Source organism: Bactrocera tryoni, chromosome 1, assembly GCF_016617805.1.
Source record: "Bactrocera tryoni isolate S06 chromosome 1, CSIRO_BtryS06_freeze2, whole genome shotgun sequence".
NCBI lineage: Eukaryota > Metazoa > Arthropoda > Insecta > Diptera > Tephritidae > Bactrocera > Bactrocera tryoni.
In genome coordinates this window covers 2,509,368-2,527,494 of record NC_052499.1, presented here as the reverse complement: position 1 = coordinate 2,527,494, position 18,127 = coordinate 2,509,368, and the positions used below count along the sequence as shown (strand labels likewise).

General features: G+C 37.7%; 3 protein-coding genes and 1 long non-coding RNA gene across 4 annotated transcripts; 3 read left to right on the top strand and 1 right to left on the bottom strand.

The window, feature by feature from the left end:
* Positions 1-3,897: 3,897 nt before the first annotated feature.
* Positions 3,898-9,981, top strand: LOC120782575 (esterase B1-like). The gene is made up of 5 exons (XM_040114917.1): positions 3,898-4,074; positions 7,728-8,040; positions 8,145-8,295; positions 8,355-9,094; positions 9,162-9,981. The coding sequence occupies exons 1-5, from the start codon at positions 4,025-4,027 to the stop codon at positions 9,621-9,623; spliced, it is 1,716 nt and encodes a 571-aa protein (XP_039970851.1). The 5' UTR covers positions 3,898-4,024; the 3' UTR covers positions 9,624-9,981.
* Positions 9,982-10,628: 647 nt separating this feature from the next.
* On the bottom strand, positions 10,629-11,107 carry LOC120770321. Its single transcript, XR_005704926.1, has 3 exons — positions 10,996-11,107; positions 10,853-10,908; positions 10,629-10,746 (listed from the first exon to the last, which is right to left on the bottom strand). It is a non-coding gene; the product is annotated as an uncharacterized LOC120770321 (long non-coding RNA).
* Positions 11,108-11,250: 143 nt separating this feature from the next.
* Positions 11,251-14,494, top strand: LOC120770307 (esterase B1-like). Its single transcript, XM_040097681.1, has 5 exons — positions 11,251-11,358; positions 11,453-11,732; positions 12,481-12,631; positions 12,910-13,643; positions 13,710-14,494. Exons 1-5 carry the CDS (start codon positions 11,348-11,350, stop codon positions 14,154-14,156), a joined length of 1,623 nt encoding a protein of 540 aa, XP_039953615.1. The 5' UTR covers positions 11,251-11,347; the 3' UTR covers positions 14,157-14,494.
* Positions 14,495-14,579: 85 nt separating this feature from the next.
* Positions 14,580-18,018, top strand: LOC120770315 (esterase B1-like). Its single transcript, XM_040097695.1, has 5 exons — positions 14,580-14,695; positions 14,768-15,041; positions 15,105-15,255; positions 15,384-16,114; positions 17,395-18,018. The coding sequence occupies exons 1-5, from the start codon at positions 14,685-14,687 to the stop codon at positions 17,845-17,847; spliced, it is 1,620 nt and encodes a 539-aa protein (XP_039953629.1). The 5' UTR covers positions 14,580-14,684; the 3' UTR covers positions 17,848-18,018.
* The last annotated feature ends 109 nt before the right edge of the window (positions 18,019-18,127 follow it).

The following is an 18,127-nucleotide window of genomic DNA, read 5'->3' as shown; positions in this document are numbered from 1 at the left end:
GGTATACGTGTCAAATGCATCGATGAGCAGTAAAGTAAACGATTTATAACAAAACAGTTCAAAAATATTATGCATGCTTTCAGTAATACTTTAGCATTTCTTTTGTGTTCACATGGGCTTGGGTGGCATCTCACCACACACTGTGCACCCTGTGGTTAACTCAGACGTGCAATTTGGCAACGTTTCAGCGTTTTGATGCATTTTTTTTTTTTTTTTTGAATATCCTGTTCCATGTTATATAGGAGCATTTAATGGCAAATTAAATAATGATATTGCGGTCCTGGGTCGGTCAGGGCCGACAATACGAAAATTTGCCAGTTTCCTCTATCCTTTGTGAGTTCGCGCCTGTTGTGTATACCAATTGAAGACAAGTCGCTATGCATTTGGTCTTTCCATTGGAGTCGTGGGTGCCCTTGCTTCCGTTGTCCATCAACGGGTCTCGAGTCGAAGAAGTTTTGAGAATGACATAGTCTAAGCAACGCATTTTTCGAATTTTTATCTGCTTAACTAGTTCGCAGTCTAGTTCATACAGTTCGTGGTTTCATCTACCTCGATACTCATTCCTCACGCGGACGGCTCCTAAGATCTTGCCAAGAACAGTTCTCCGGAATGCTCTTAATAGTTTCTTGTCAAGGGTCGCCACCGTCCATGTTTGTGTGCCGTATAATGAAACAAGAATAATGAGAGATCTTTAGAGCATATTTTTTGTTCGAGTTTTGTTTTCGCCGAAAGTACCACCAGTTGGCAAGAGTTATTCTTCACTTGATCACCAGGCTTAGGTTATTGGTGGAATTTATGCTTACAGGGTCCGTCACTCGAAGTGTAACCAACTTCAGACCGTTCGCGCAGCTGTCGCTCTGGAATCAGCTGTTACAAAAGCGTTTTGCCAAAAGTGAACGCAAAAAAAAGTGAAGAGCTGGAAAATCACAGCCAGCAATTGTTCGTGAGCTCAAACACCTTAATGTGAATAGAGTTTTTGTTTATCGCACTTTCACTCGTTACAATGATACTGGTGGCATCGCAAAACGGCATGGAGGTGTTCATCAAAAGACCGCAACGTCACGTGAGATGGTTCGGAAAGTGAAGAAGCTTGAAGAGCCTTACAAGTTCCAAAAGGCTCATGATCTCACACCGAAACAGCAACAAGTACGATTTGAGAGAGCGAAGCAGTTGCTTAGCTTGGCCGAAAGCGATCAAATTCCGAACATTGTGTTTTCTAAAAAAAAAAAAAATTTTCCAATTGAGCAACTCATAAACTCTCAAAACGATGGGGTGTACTTGATCGACCGTTCACACGAGAATCCAAGTCATCGGTTGGCCACCATGAGGCAGCACCCGCCACAAATATTGGTTTGGGCCGCTGTCACCGCAGATGGGCGCTCTCCAATTGCTTTCACCGAGCCTGTCGTCAAAGTAAATGCGACATATTATCGGAAAAGTGTTCTTGAGGCTGCTTTGAAGACGTGGGCAAACAAACATTTCGGTCGCAAACCATGGACGTGTCAAGAAGACTCAGCACCGTCTCACAAAGCGCGTGTGAACCAAGAATGGCTGAAAAACAACGTTCCGAACTTCATTACGACCAAACAATGGCTCTCGAATTCACCAAATGCGAATCCAATGGATTATTCTCTCTGGGTTATTTTGGAGAGCAAGGTCCGAGGTAAAAAATACACCAGTCTTGAGATGCTGAAGAAAGCCATTGTCCGTGAGTGGGCCAAAATACCGGCAAAGTCACATTCGGGCAGCTTTCGATTCGTTTTTTGACCGTCTCAAGGCCATAGTTAAAACAAAGGTGGTCATATCGAGCACAAGCAAAAATTGGTCCTGAATTTATGATTATTTCACACATTTTGTACTTTGAAATAAATAAAAATAGTTGTAAAATAGCTTTTTTAATAGGCTTCAAGTGCCGGACCCTGTATAACTTCTGTTCCGTAAGATGAGATTTTAACACCTTTACGCCGCAAATAACAGTACGAGTAATTCGCAACGAAGAAGCTGACAATTTTCAAATACCACAAAAGCTATTGATAAAAAAATTAGTGGGTAGAAAGACGAAAGCTCTCTCAGCGTTGCATCACTGCGAAATTGCATTAAAACTATTTGTTCTCTCGCTGCCTTCAATTAAAAAGCAAACTTGTTACGGTTAATAAAAAATAACAAGAAAAAACGTTAACTTCGGCTGCACTGCAGCTAATATACCCTTCACAGGTGCATTTCTTTTAGTAACTATGTGTTCAGTTTGTATGGAAGCTATACGCTATAGTAATCCGATCTGACCAATTTTTTCGGAGATTATATTATTGCATTAAGCAGTAATCCATGCCAAATTTCGTGAAGATACCATGTCAAATTCGGAAGTTTTCCCTACAAGCCCTTGATTCCGATCGTTCGATTTTTTGGCAGCTATATGATTTAGTGAGCTGATCTGAACAATTTCTTCCGATATTACATTACTTCTATGAACCATAAATCATACCAAATTTCGTGAAGATATATTATCCAATGAGGAAGTTTCCCATGCAAGCATTCGATTGCGATCATTCAGTTTGTATCGCAGCTATATGTTATAGTAGTCCGATATCGGCAGTTCCGACAAATGCGCAGCTTCTTGACAAGAAAATGACGTTGGCAAAATTTCAAAATGATATCTTAAAAACTGAGGGACTAGTTCGTATATATACAGGCAGACAGACGGACAAACGAACAGACAGACAGATAGACGGACATGGCTAAATCGACTCACCTCAACATACTGATCATTTATATATATACTTTATAGGGTCTTCGACGCCTTCTTCTGGGTGTTACAAACTTCATGACAAACTTAATATACCCTGTTCAGGGTATCATAATTAATAACGCATATATTAATAAACCTGTTGTGTCGATCAATACTTGTTTCAATTTTTCATTGAAACGTTTTTAAATTGCTTTACAATTGAAAGTCTTACTTTCGTATATAAATAGTTTTCTTTTTCTTCTTTATTGGCGTAGACACCGCTTAAGCGATTATAGCCGAGTTAACAACAGCGCCAGTCGTTTCTTCTTTTCGCTACGTGGCGCCAATTGGATATTCCAAGCGAAGCCAGGTCCTTCTCCACTTGGTCCTTCCAACGGAGTGGAGGTCTTCCTCTGCTTCCCCCGGCGGGTACTGCGTCGAATACTTTCAGAGCTGGAGTGTTTCCATCCATCCGGATAACATGACCTAGCCAGCGTAGCCGCTGTCTTTTAATTCGCTGAACTATGTCTAGGAGAAAAAAAATAATCGGGCGTTGGTGATCTCCTAAAGCTAGCGTACAGCAATTGCAATTGCTGTTAACTGTCGATACTTCCCAGACAAAAAGTTTATTGTTCTGAGAGCCGCAATACAGCTTTTCTTACCCAGCATTTTGATTATACCTAGTAATATCTCTTGAACCTTTCTAAAAAACCGGCTATATAAATAAGCAATTGTTGATTTAAAAAAGCCTTAAAGTATAAGTTAATATTAGTCGCAGCAAAATATACAGACTTTGAATAAAAGCTTCACTGCAAACTTAATTAATTTCACTTTTAGTGTCATATACTTATTTGCATTATGTATATTTGAGTAAGATAGACAATAGCGAATTCATATATAGGGTATAAAATAAACAAGCTGATAGAAGAATTCAGTGAGTTAAAATGCACACATTAATATGCACACGCACACATCTAAGTTCATAGAGCAATTACACTTGATAAACAAAGCTACTGCCCGTTAATCCAAGTGCCCATAAACACATACATATGTATGTATATAATACAATAATTTTCACAAATATACTTATGTATGTATTTATATGCCGATAAGAACGCAGCTAAGCGACAACTTTCATATACTAGAATACTAAGTCAGTTCGCGCTCGACGTTTCACTAATCATGAACAATTTTTCTCTATAATACTTTGCGTCGAACTAAATATAAAGTAAAGTTCGATTTTCTTCCATTTGACACGTGCGTTTTGATAACTGATCTATATTTATCTTTACCGTGAAAATGGTCGATATCAACGTGCCTCTTATCAATTTGTTGCAGATGGCCGTGAAGTATGTGATAAGTAAATATTATTCTAAACAAACTTGTATAATTTATGATTCAGTAAAGAGCCAAAAGAGAATTCTAGAATAACTTACAAAATCAAATATATTATAAAGTGACAAATAAAGCACAAAAATGTAAAAAGAATTTTTTGAAATAGCAACTTGTTGCTGAAATATATAAACAAAATACAAAATTTCCAAAGAATTGCAAAACTATTTGTTCTACTCAATTAACGTACTTGAAAACATTCTCCCATTTCTGTAGCATTTCCTACAGCAGTTAGGTGAACGACTTAGTTCAACATATTAAGCTCGTATAAAGAAGCAAACTGCTCATAAAAATGTATAATCTGCAGCGCGTAATCAAAATATAAATATTGACGTAAATTACAATGTCCAATCGATTTCACTTTCAACGAAAACAACTTGTTGCTTTCGCTTTCTGACTAGACGTATTTGTTTGTATTGTTCTTTTTCGAAAAAATATGGAAAACATACATATACCGTACTGAAAGCTGGTAGTTTATATATAAACTGTAATTTCGAAATTATTCAACAATTTCAGTGGCGAAATGAAAATGCAACTGGTATAAATCAAATGGAATGACGCAATTTAGTAAAGATACACATACATTCCCTTGTGCAGGAGAACTTAGTTGTTGCTTCCACATAATAGGGTTCAGTCAAAAGTCCCCTGACACATATATGCGTTACCAGACTTAAATCCATATGACTTTTAGTTAGCCCTAAACTTCAAAAGGCGCGTGTACAAAATTTGATAGCTGTCGGATCAGTAATTTGTGAATTATAGTTTATAATATATTGATTGAAGCAATTTTTGTAACACAACAATCGGCTGGCAGCGCCTATTACCATACATAGCGTTATTGATCTTGAACCTTACTACAGAAATGGTATCGAAAAGATGGAGGGTCGCAACAATCCGTATTTTACCGCTAAAGGGAACTACTGTTTGTTGAATCAAACATTTTTTTTACTATTGCAGACCTTTTTTACCAGAAATTCCAGAGCAAACTAATGATGAAACGGGAAAAACTGTAGTCAGCAAATGCTGAGATTAACAACGTATTGATAGATTAATAAAATTGTTTACTACCCCGAAGAGACTTACATGTACTGAGTATTAAGTACTAAGTGAGCTTCGAAGTAACTTAGAGCCGTGCAATTTCGTTATTCTGTCCCTCTTCGCAGCATTTTTGAAAACAATGTTTCATTCCAAAAGTATTTGAGAGGATTATACAAGTAGTTAGTCTTTATTCAATATGTGCAGCAAATCTAAGCTAACTATCAAGAGCAGTACAATTTCTTTGCTTTAAAAGTATGAACGAAGCTTTTCTTATACATTGTGATGAAAAAGTACCCAGAAATTGCAAATAAAACACAATATGTTTAATTATTCATCAATATTGATTTGGTCGCCTTCAAAGTAATCTCCATCATATGTAATATACTCATCCCAAATCATCATCAGCAAATTTTGTTTTGTCTCTACGATCGCCTGAAAACGGGTTCCCTGGAGCGGGAATTTCAGTTTCGTGAACAAGAAAAAATCACAAGAAGCCAAATATGGTGAATACGGTGGTTGATCGATGGTATTCATTGGATTCTGGCTCTATACGATGGTGCATTATAATCGTGTAAATTCCATGAGTTGTTCTTATACAATTCCCGCCGTTCTCGACGGATGTTCTCAGGCAAATGCCGCAGTACGGTCAAATATAACTTCTTAAAAACGATCAACGTCTTTCCCAACGGAACAAATTCATGATGCACCAAACCTCTAATATGGAAAAAAACGATGAGCATCACCTGGATTTTTGAGCGGCTTTGGCGAGTTTTTTTTTTTTTTTTGGTTCGCCTCGTTTTTTTTCCTTCCATTTCAACGATTCTTGACTTGCTTGCACGTCAAACTCATAAATCCATGTCTAATCGGCAGTTATAATGCTTTCCATGAATGTTGAAAGAGACTCGTTTACGATGAAAAAAATTCAGCCTTATCGGGCAAGTCGAACAAGAACGCGTTTCCAAAATCATTCGAGCGGACTCGCGCGAGATGTCGAGCTCTCTTGCCATCTCTTTAACACTTATCTCACGGTGTTCGAGCACCATATCCTTCACTTTTTTTAATTTTATCAATTGAAAGAGGCCTCGCTCGATCGTCTTTGAAGACTTTGTATCTCTCTCATTGAATTACCGTAAGCTTTTTCTAACATTTGAAACGATTCCGCACTCGAAATTTAGTTATAAATACAAAATTTGAAACAAATTCTTTGTTTGATATTTTTATCCATTGTAAAAATTGTAAATAAACTGGTTGACATATCGCTCTAATAGGTGGTAGCTAAGGACAGTCCTACCAACTTAGCAAAATAATTTTTTTTTATACTCTCGCAACAATGTTGCTAACGAGAGTATTATAGTTTTGTTCACATAACGGTTGTTTGTAAGTCCTAAAACTAAAAGAGTCAGATATAGGGTTATATATACCAAAGTGATCAGGGCGACGAGTAGAGTCGAAATCCGGATGTCTGTCTGTCCGTCCGTCCGTCTGTCCGTCCGTCTGTCCGTCCGTCCGTGCAAGCTGTAACTTGAGTAAAAATTGAGATATCATGATGAAACTTGGTACACGTATTCCTTGGCTCCATAAGAAGGTTAAGTTCGAAGATGGCCAAAATCGGCCAACTGCCACGCCCACAAAATGGCGGAAACCGAAAACCTATAAAGTGTCATAACTAAGCCATAAATAAAGATATTAAAGTGAAATTTGGCACAAAGGATCGCATTAGGGAGGGGCATATTTGGACGCAATTGTTTTTGGAAAAGTGGGCGTGGCCCCGCCCCCTACTAAGTTTTTCTACATATCTCGAAACTACTATAGCTATGTCAACCAAAGTCTACAAAGTCGTTTTCTTCAGGCATTTCCATATACAGTTCAAAAGTGGAAGAAATCGGATAATAACCACGCCCACCTCCCATAGAAAGGTTATGTTCAAAATCACTAAAAGTGCGTTAACCGACTAACAAAAAACGTCTGAAACACTAAATTTTACGGAAGAAGTGGCAGAAGGAAGCTGCACCCAGGCCTTTTTTTAAAATTGAAAATGGGCGTGGCCTCGCCCACTTATGGACCAAAAACCATATCTCGGGAACTACTATACCGATTTCAATGAAATTCGGTATATAATATTTTCTTAACACCGTGATGACATGTACAAAATATGGGTGAAATCGGTTTACAACCACGCCTTCTTCCAATATAACGCTATTTTGAATTCCATCTGATGCCTTCTCTGTATAACATATACATTAGGAACCAATGATGATAGCGGAATAAAACTTTACAAAAATACGGTATTTGAAAAATATGTAAATGACGTATTATGAAATCTTGATTATAACTTTACCATGCGAGAGTATAAAATGTTCGGTGACACCCGAACTTAGCCCTTCCTTACTTGTTTTAAATATCATTTATCCGGGAACCTAATGACAATTTGCCCTTTTGTCGCAATGTACCTATTCTGTTCTTCTTTTGGTAAACAACAACAAGTCAAATTTGAAATATTTCCTCAAATTAAATATGATCAAAATAAAACTTAACTAAATTTCATAATATTTATTGATAATAAATTTCCCAGACTGATGGCCCATCGCATACAACAATATCAGGCAACAACCAGTGAAACGACTATCATACCCACTAAGTACGGACAAGTTAAAGGTGTTAAACGTAAAAGCGTCTACAACCACCACTTTTATGCCTTTGAAGGCATACCATACGCTAAACCGCCACTTGGTGAATTACGCTTTCGGACGCCGCAACCACCAGAACCTTGGACGGGAGTGCGTAATTGCACCAAGTTGGGAAATGTACCATTGCAAAAACACTTCGTCCTGGGCATCACTCAAGGCTCTGAGGACTGTTTATATTTAAATGTATACGCTAAGAAGGTGAGAGAGCCATCGATCATTATAAAACATTTGAGCATATACGTATATTTATTAAGTTCGATCAATGTCATTTATATGTATATTGCGCTATTAAATCGTTGCAGCTAAAATCTACTAAGCCACTACCTGTAATGGTTTGGATCTATGGCGGTGGCTTTCGTTTTGGTGAAGCTACACGTGATGTTTATGCACCCGATTATTTCATGGAGAGAGAAATCGTCTTAGTGACTTTTAACTATAGGCTGGGTGCTTTAGGTTAGTATGTATTTGCCTCCCTATCATTTTCAACAAATTTATAAATCAACTTATTTTAGGTTTCCTCTCGCTACCGGATCCTGATGTACAAGTGCCTGGTAATGCAGGCCTGAAGGATCAATTATTCGTTTTACGTTGGATTCATGAGAACATCGCCAGCTTCAATGGTGATCCCAACAATGTGACAATATTCGGCGAAAGTGCTGGTGCCGCTGCTACACATCTGCTTATGCTTACGCCGAAAACGCAGGGCCTCTTCCATAAGGCGATATTGCAATCAGGTACAGCACTTTGCCCATGGACAGAACAGGAACCCAAAAATCGCGCCTATTGGCTGGCCGTAGAATTAGGCTACTGTGGTGAAAATATAGATAAAGATGTATTCTCTTATCTCTCAAATGTTAGCGGTTCAAAACTAATACAATTTTATAAAGAGTTCAGGCAGCCACATGAGAATGATGAACGTGCATTTTTCTCTTTCACACCAGTGGTGGAACCGTACGAAAGCGAGAACGGTTTGTTGACAAAACCATTTAAAGATCTACTCATAACGTCTTGGAGCAATGAAATCCCAATACTGTTGGGTTTCACAGCCGACGAAGGCATGTTGCATTATAATGAGACTGTAAAAAATCCGCATTTAATTAATGAGCTCGGAGATTGTGTGGCAGTTTTACCGAAAATTGTGAAAAAAGAGTGTGATATGCAGAACTGCAAAGAATTGGGTCTACGCCTGAGGGAAGCGCATTTTGGTAAAGCGGAGCCGCATTGTAGTAAACATCTGTATCAATACTTGGAGGTACTATATGAAACAGCAATTTATTTAACATTTCAATTATATAGTATTATGTTTCTATTGCTTACAGCTCTTGACTTACAGACACTTTCTCGTTGACATACAACGTACTCTCTCAGCACGTGCTGCCTACGCGTCTAATGTGCCTACTTATCTTTATCGTTTTGCATTCGATTCACCGCATTACAATCACTCTCGCACTCTGCACTGCGGACGCTCCGCTCGCGGAGTATGTCATGCCGATGAGCTCTCTTATATGTTCTACAATGCGAGCGCCGACAAATTACCACCCACAAGCGGTGAATTCAAAACAATTCAACGCATGATTGGTATGTGGACGGCATTCGCGGCAACAGGCAATCCGAATTGTACCGAAATCGAGCCGATTCAATGGCAACCAGTCGAAGCGAAAGATGTGGAAAATGCGCAGCCGAAATGCCTTAATATAGACGAAGAGCTTGAAATCAAATATTTACCGCACAAACATCTGAAAACCTGGATTAGTCTTTTCACAAACGAGAATTTGTTTTAGTTGTAGATGTTGTATAACATTAAAGATATTAAGCTTTTGATTCTTGAACATTTTAATTTTTTATGAATAGTTATTGTTTCAACGTTAATCGTGTTTTTGTGGTTAAGACCTTTATGGTCTGACAGTTTTTTTATAGTTTCTGTTTACATTTAACATTAGTTGGTTTTGAAATATTATACTTTGAGACATAAAATAAAATCGAATTCCGATACCTGCTTAAGCAGACCTTTACAATATTTAGACAAGGTAACAACAAAATGTTAAAACCTTTTAGGAACTAGATTAGATAGTGTAATATTATGGTAGAAATAATAACGAAATTCAATGTTTCGAAATAAAGAACACCAATTCATTTCAATCAGCAAATTTTTATAAATCAAAATTCTCAACTAAATGGTTTTGGGGAGAAAACTGGTATACAATTTCTTAAACAACAACACATCATATTTTAATTATAGATATTTAATAACACTAATTTTCTACATCGTTGGAACGTTCTTAAAATAATTGTAATATTTTTATTTGAATCAATACTAAACAAACACTTTTCTACTATAAACTATAAAGCCTTTACCCCAAATGAATCTCAAACTGGCTTTGGTAAAGATATTTGCTATCAAATTTGGTTGTGATATTGGATGTGGCAATGCGGCATTATTTGAGGCAGATCCCGAATAAACATTTCTTTCTCACAACGTGGCAAGATCAATTGACAAAGCGAAGTTCATTGACCTGCTAAAGATAAATTTTGTGCATCTCGAAGAACAAGTAAGTAAACGCTGAGCACACCTTACGAACCGCTATTGAGAGCACGTTTCAAAGTGAGTGCAACGAAGGAGTAAATAAAAGCAAATATTGAAAAGTGTAACAGGTTAAGTGAACTCTTCAGAATACCTGTTTGCATGCATTCACCTGACTCTCTCTCTCACTCACTCGCCTATCTTACAAAAATGCAACGAAAGAGTAAACTAAAGAAAAATGCTCATAATCTCAACTCACCTTCCATCCTATGCTATTTTACTCTCTAACACGTTTTCGCTCTCTCGTCATCTTATCTCTCACCTACTGATCGTGCGTTTGTTTACGTTAACAAAGTGGCTATTGCTTTGATGATTTTAAATATCTAAGCATTTAATATAGAAGTTTGCGGTATGATTTAGAGGAATGAAAATAAAATATTGAAAAATTATAAAAAAATGTCCTAATGCCTTTTTCAAATATATACATACATACATATATTCAAGAGCACGCAACTCTCCTAACATCAGTGCAACAGTTTCTATAGCTGAAAGAGAGAGCAAAACAAAAATAAAATTCTAATAAACATGCTCAAATATTTCAGCTGTGTGTATGCACATATGCACTTGCTTACCCGACTACACTCAAAATCTAGTAGCAATGGGTGTTTGAATTCTACAGACCGACAGTTGCTACTTGTGCCCGATAGCGTGCGGTTTCACATTAGTCAAGTCAATTGGTCGCCTGCAACAACACTGTAATTAGATAACAATAATAAAAGTGATAAACAAAACAAAACGTTGTAGAGCGTTTGAATAGTATTATATACTATATATATATATATACTATATATATATATATATATACATATGTATATATAAGCGTAGTAGATAATAATTACGTGTAGTACTAAATATATCAAAACGTAATCAATTAAAAAAGTTTACTTCGACAAAGGGGAATTTTCGTTTATTCTCGGTGCAGCTATGACGGGCAAGTATGTGAAGTGGCAAAGCGTTTTATTTTTGTTGGAGAAATGTAATATCATAATATTTGTATATACATATGTATGTTTCGTATATCAAATTTAGCTCAGCAAATGCAGAAGTGCTGGCGGAAACAACGCTTGGCACCGTCAAAGGTAAACGCAATACGTCCGTTTACGATGACAACTACTACAGCTTTGAGCGCATACCCTTTGCGCAGCCCCCACTGGGTGCATTACGCTTTAAGGCGCCTCTAGCCGCGACACCGTGGCAAGGTGTGTTGGATTGTACGCAAAAAGCCGAAAAACCGTTGCAGAAAAATGCTCGCACAAACGAAATCGAAGGTGACGAGGACTGTTTGTATCTGAATATATATGCGAAGCAGGTAAGTGGTTGATAAGGTAGTTGGTTGGAGTGTTATTGAAGCTTAAGATTGTGCAATTTCAAACTAACAAACTTGTGACTCCACTTAATTTCAAACAAAAAACAATAATAACAATATAACGATCTTTAAATTATTATATGCGATGATTTTCATCAACAAAACAACATAATAAAAAAGAAGGACATATACAGGCTTTAAATAATGCCCCGTTATATATCTTCTACTTATGGTTTAGGGTTACGAAACGTTGAAGCATTATCCGCAAAACAACGACTATCCACCAAAATATTTCATATGTCGACTAGCTGTTTCACTATGGTTGTCAAGAGACTGACACAACTGGACTGATATTACTGGACTTGTGTGATAAAGCTCGATTGTGGTGCAGAGTTTGCTTCATGATTTATTTTAAGACACAAGCCAGATTTAATTTACCTTTCAAAATTATTTTCAAATGCTTGGATTTACGATATACGCATCGGCTTCAGAACCCTAGCGATTCTCCTACTTTCTAGTACCGTATTTGCAGTAAGATCGATTATCCGCTTTAAAATGCGCTTCAGTCTCTTGGACTACCCTTTCATTCTCGCCTAATTTCTTTCCCGTAACCATTTCTTAAGCTTATGAACTAGTACTTCGAAAATAACTTTTGCAATTTTACAATTTGTATGCTTAGAAAAAGCTCAAGAACAATACTAGCCATCCAAGAGCTTTTCTGAAAACGCAATATTTTTTTATATTTAAACAGCTAAAATCAGAAAATTCGCTGCCTGTCATGGTCTTTCTTTACGGTGGTGGCTTTGAAATAGGCGATCCGACACGTGATCTGCATGGCCCCGATTATTTGATGATGAAGGATGTCATTCTAGTCACAATTGCCTACCGGCTGGGCCCATTAGGTAAGTTGTAATTAAAAAGGCGTGTGCACATATAAAGATACATATGTACTATACTTAATTCAGTGAGCTTTTGTTTGAAATATCTAGTTACAGCGGAAAAAGCAATTGAACATGTCAATTAATTTTATTGCTTCTTCAGTTTTTTCTGATTGTTCGCATAAATGATATCCATACACATTTGAAATTTTGTGATCTCGTCTTCTGTTTTATCAAATAGTTATTTATCCTCCTTAAACCTTATAATGGAGTTTTGAAACACTTTATTGTCATATTTACAGGTTTTCTTAGCTTGCACGATCCCATAGTTGGCACCCCGGGCAATGCGGGTCTGAAAGACCAACTTCTTGGCTTACAGTGGGTTAAAGCAAACATCAAAAATTTCAATGGCGATTCGAATAACATAACTCTTTTCGGTGAGAGCGCCGGCTCTGCGTCCACACACTTTATGATGCTGTCACCGCTGGCGAAAGGACTCTTTCAAAAAGCTATACTTATGTCTGGCACCGTACTCTGCCCATGGGCGCTGTCGCCGCTGAAGGCCTTACCAAAACGTTTAGCACAAGCTAATGGCTACACTGGCGATGACAATGATCACGATGTACTCGAATACCTGCAACAATTACCCGCTGCCGATCTGTTACGTCACAACTTGCTTACCAAAGAGGAGAAGTTGGATGATTGCTTTTTCGCATTTGGCCCAGTAATTGAACCGTATTTAACAGAGACATGTATTATACCGAAGCAACCGATTGCTCTGTTTGCCGATGCTTGGGGCAATGATATACCCGTTATAATTAGTGGTACATCTTTTGAGGGTCTTCTCATGTTTGCGCGCGTCCATATGGCACCGTTCCTTTTGCACGAGTTAAACGAAAACCAACAACATATGTTGCCATTGGAGTTGAAACAAAAGCATGACATACAAACGCAAAGAGAATTGGCAGCGAAATTGCGCGAAACACATTTTGCCGAGAGGGAATTGCAGATGGAACATATACTCAACTACTGCGAGGTGACTACTCTGAGTAGCGGTATATAATTACTATTTTAGCTCGAAACTCTCTCCATTTATTTATAGTACGCCTCGTATAAAGTATTCTGGCATCCCATATTGCGCACCGTCAAGGCGCGGTTGCGACATGCACGCGCTCCCACCTACCTTTACCGCTTCGATTTCGACTCTCCCGACTTTAATCACCAGCGCATCCGCTATTGTGGTAAAGAAGTACGCGGCGTTTCACATGTCGATGATCACTCGTACTTGTTCTTTGGCGATTTTGCTTGGAAGCTGGACAAAGACACGGCTGAATTTCGTACAATCCAACGGAAAATAGATATTTGGACTTCGTTTGCCGCAAACTCTGATCCGAATTGTGATAATCTCGGCGGTAACAAATGGATGCCGCTGCAAGCTGATGGCAAGCTGCATTGCCTAAATGTAAGTGAGGATTTAGAAGTGATCGAGTTGCCGGAAATACATAAACTACAAGTGTGGGATAGTCTGTATGAAGTGGCGGAAGAGTAAAGACGGTGCTGACAAAGTATTTTTTAAATTGCACATCAAAAGTATTTAAATTTTAACATGTAGAATTTGCAAATATAAAACACGTAGATATGTAAATGGTTGAGAATATTTTTTCAACTAAACATAACCGCAAAAAGGTTTGGCTTTAGGTTTGTTTTCAAAGTGTTAAATCACACCTTGATCTCGAGTCATAATTGGTTATACTAAGTCCTCATCACGATAACTTAGCTCTGTCCACTTCAGAAATAGCTTTTGTTGTACCACAGATAACATTTGTATTACGTCTACAAATTTATGGTGATAAATGTTTTTATTAAATTGAGAAAGCAAGTACTTTAGTCAACAGTTTATTATTATCTTTATAAACCACGTGGAGATCTTATTGTGCTCAAACAAGGGCATGTTATGTAAATAAAATATACTTAAATTGCCATATCACAAAACATATACAAAAATCAAGTACCGTTTCTACGGAATGGCACAGGTGCAGCTGCAGTTGTTACACCGCAGAAGACAGTTGCCCAAATTATGGATTCGCAGTAAGTCGCACGACAGCCGGGAGTAAATTCTTACAGATCACATATCGGCAATTAATTAAATTAACTTTTTAGAATTCTGGAGCCAATAGTGTCCACCGCAAGTGGCAAGTTAAGAGGTCAACTGCGTGAAGGCATCTACGGTGACACCTATTACAGTTTCGATGGCATACCTTATGCGAAGCCACCACTTGGTAAATTACGCTTCAAATCACCACAGCCTGTCGAGCCTTGGCTTGGCGTACGGGACTGTACCATATGTTCGCCCAAATGTATGCAAAGCAATCGTTCCAATGGCGCGATTGAGGGCAGTGAGGATTGCTTGTATTTAAATATATTTACGAAGAAGGTGATCTTGGCAATATTTCAAATATAATAAAATAATATTCATTTGAATGTCACTTAAATCTAGCTACGTTCTACAAAGCCCTTACCGGTCTTAGTTTATTTGATTGGTGGAGCTTTCACAACCGGAGATGCCTCGCGAAATAGCTGGGGTCCCGATTACTTTATGATGAAAGATGTAATACTTATAAGTATTGGATATCGCTTAGGTGCCTTAGGTAAGTGACGAAATATATGAAAATTCAAAAAAGTCTGGATTAAAGAAAAGCCTTGAAGGAAAAAGTACTTAATAACAAATTCAGAAGAACAGAATAAGATAACGAGTTTTCCACCTCAAACCACTTAGGCTTCCTCAGTTTCCCGGAACCCGAACTTCAAGTGCCCGGTAATGCCGGCCTCAAAGACATCGTCATGGCATTGCAGTGGATAAAGAAAAATTGTCAGTACTTCAACGGCGATCCCGATAATATAACACTGATCGGACATAGCTCGGGCAGCTATGCAGCACAAAAGCTCATGTATGTGCCGCAATGTGAAAATCTCTTCCACAAAGTCATACTAATGTCCGGCATGCAAATGCACTTACGCCGCATTCCCCAACTAGAATATCGCTTCGCCAAACACTTGGGATATAAGGGCAAAGAGAATAACCACGATATACTTGCCTATCTCAGCGCATTGCCAGCAGAGCGCCTTTGCAATCTTCAAATTTGGACACCAGAAGAACTGAAGCAATGCCCTCCTTTCGTATTCTCTCATACGCTCGAAAATGAGTCCGCGTCAGATGCTATACTGACCAAGGACCTACTTGATATGTATGCCAATAAGCAATCTTGGTGTCACAGTATGCCGCTGGTGTTAGGTGGCAACTCATTTGAGGGTCTTTTGCATTACAACTATTTCACCAAGAAACCTGAACTATATGAAACTCTCAGAAAGCATCCTGAGTACTTGCTCCCATATGAAGCCAGAGAGAAATGTGATGGGCACACACAACAACAACTCGCTAAGAAGCTTATACACATGCATTTAGGTGCGAAGGAATTGGATATTGAGCACTCGTTTGATCTTATGCATGTAAGTAAATTAATTTCTAAATTGGAAATTTCTCATATTATCGCTTTGTAAGGGTTGAAAATGTTTTTTGGGCAAAATTAAGAAATATTTGTTGCAATTTGGCAATCGCACTACTTTAATTTCGCTTATAATTCTTTGTAAACTCCATCTTATGTATAAACAAATTATATTTATTATACCCTTGCAACCAGTTGCTACAGAGTAATATAGTTTTGTTCACATAACGGTTATGCGTATCACTAAAACTAAGCGATATAGGTATAGGACTAGGTATATATAAATGATCAGTATGACGATCAAAGTTGAAATCCGGTTGACTGTTCGTCTGTCCGTCCGTTCGTCCGTCCGTGTTGAGTAAAAATTGAGATATATTGATGAAACTTGGTACGTAGATTCCTTGGTAAAGAAAAGTTAAGGTTCGTAGATGGGCGTAATCGGATCACTGCCACGCCTACAAATCGCCATTAACCGAAAACATAAACACTTAAGCCACAATAACTAAATTTGCTCAATATTAATTGTACAAGAACTTCTATCTACATTGTGAAAACAGATGAAATCAGAAGATAACCCCACACACTCCACATATAACGGTACTGTCAAAAACTACAAAAGCGCAATTAATCAATAGCTAAATATGCCAGAGGCATTAAATTTCACCACCGAGATGATATGAGAAAGTTTTATGGGAAGTGGTGTGAAAATTTGGACGCTGGGCGTGGCACCGCCCACTTTTTGGTAAAATCCCATATCTCGGGACCCGACCAAACGATTTCGACAAAATTTAGGACATGGCATTCTCTTTACATTTTGATACCACAGTGTGAACCGAATATTTAGACCCCAGTACCTATAGTTGACTTTTGACCGAAAATTTCGGTCAATCCATGATTTATATCACTGAAATTAAGGGATAATCCTTCCTTTATAATGGTATGTCTGGATGTCAAAAATTGGTTAAATCGGACCCATACTTCGCTTAGCCACCATATACCTAATAAAAAAATTGTCTAACTTCCGAGTGGCTTTGTACTGCATATATCGACCAATATGTGAGTTAGCGCAATGAAAATAAAAGAGCGTGATTTATTCATAACAGTACTATATATCTTTGAAAACAGATCAATTTGAGCGAAAACTTGGCCTAGCCCCTTGTAACTAATATCTGGATTTTCGAAATTCCAGCTGACTTTTCTCTATATAATTGGTTTCACGCCTTAAAGTATTTCTCTTCTCCTTCTTTACTTGTTTAATATATATTTTTATATTTTCCGTTACAGTTATCGTCTTATGATTTGATGTACCATCCAATGCATCGCTATCTCAAAACACGAATACCTAATGCTAAAGCACCTACCTATCTTTATCGCTTCGACTTTGACTCACCTCAGTTCAACTTGTATCGGATAAAGCATTGCGGTCGTGAAGTGCGTGGCGTAGGCCATGTAGATGAGCTTTCCTATATTTTCTTTATGCCAGACTCATTCAAGCTGCAGCGTGATACGAAGGAGTTTAAGATGATTGAATGCATGATAGATTGGATTACAGCCTTTGCTCTCTATTCGGATCCGAATTGTGAAAAGCTAAGGAGTTTAGTTTGGGAACCACTGACAGCAGATACTCGTTATTGTCTTAATATTAGCGATAAAATGAGCTTTATCAAATGGCCAGAAGAAGAGAAGTGCGTTTTGAGGGATCAATATTATAAGGAGGCGGGTATAAAAATTTTTTAGTTGACACCAAGTTTTACTGTGTGTGCACATGTTTGGCAGCAATTTATCAGTTTTTTTGTTTTTTTTTTTTACATAAATAAATATTTTAAGAAACTTTTGGTTATTATGAACCTGACATGTTAAAAATTTGTTCTAATTAAACTTTGAAATATAAATGTGTGAACTTGAAAATATAATAAATAAATATTTCTTTTTATCCATTTAATATTAATTAATAATTGTAAGTTGAGTATTAAGTTACAGCAAGTGCTATGAGGTTTCGGTTTATAGCTAGTAACAA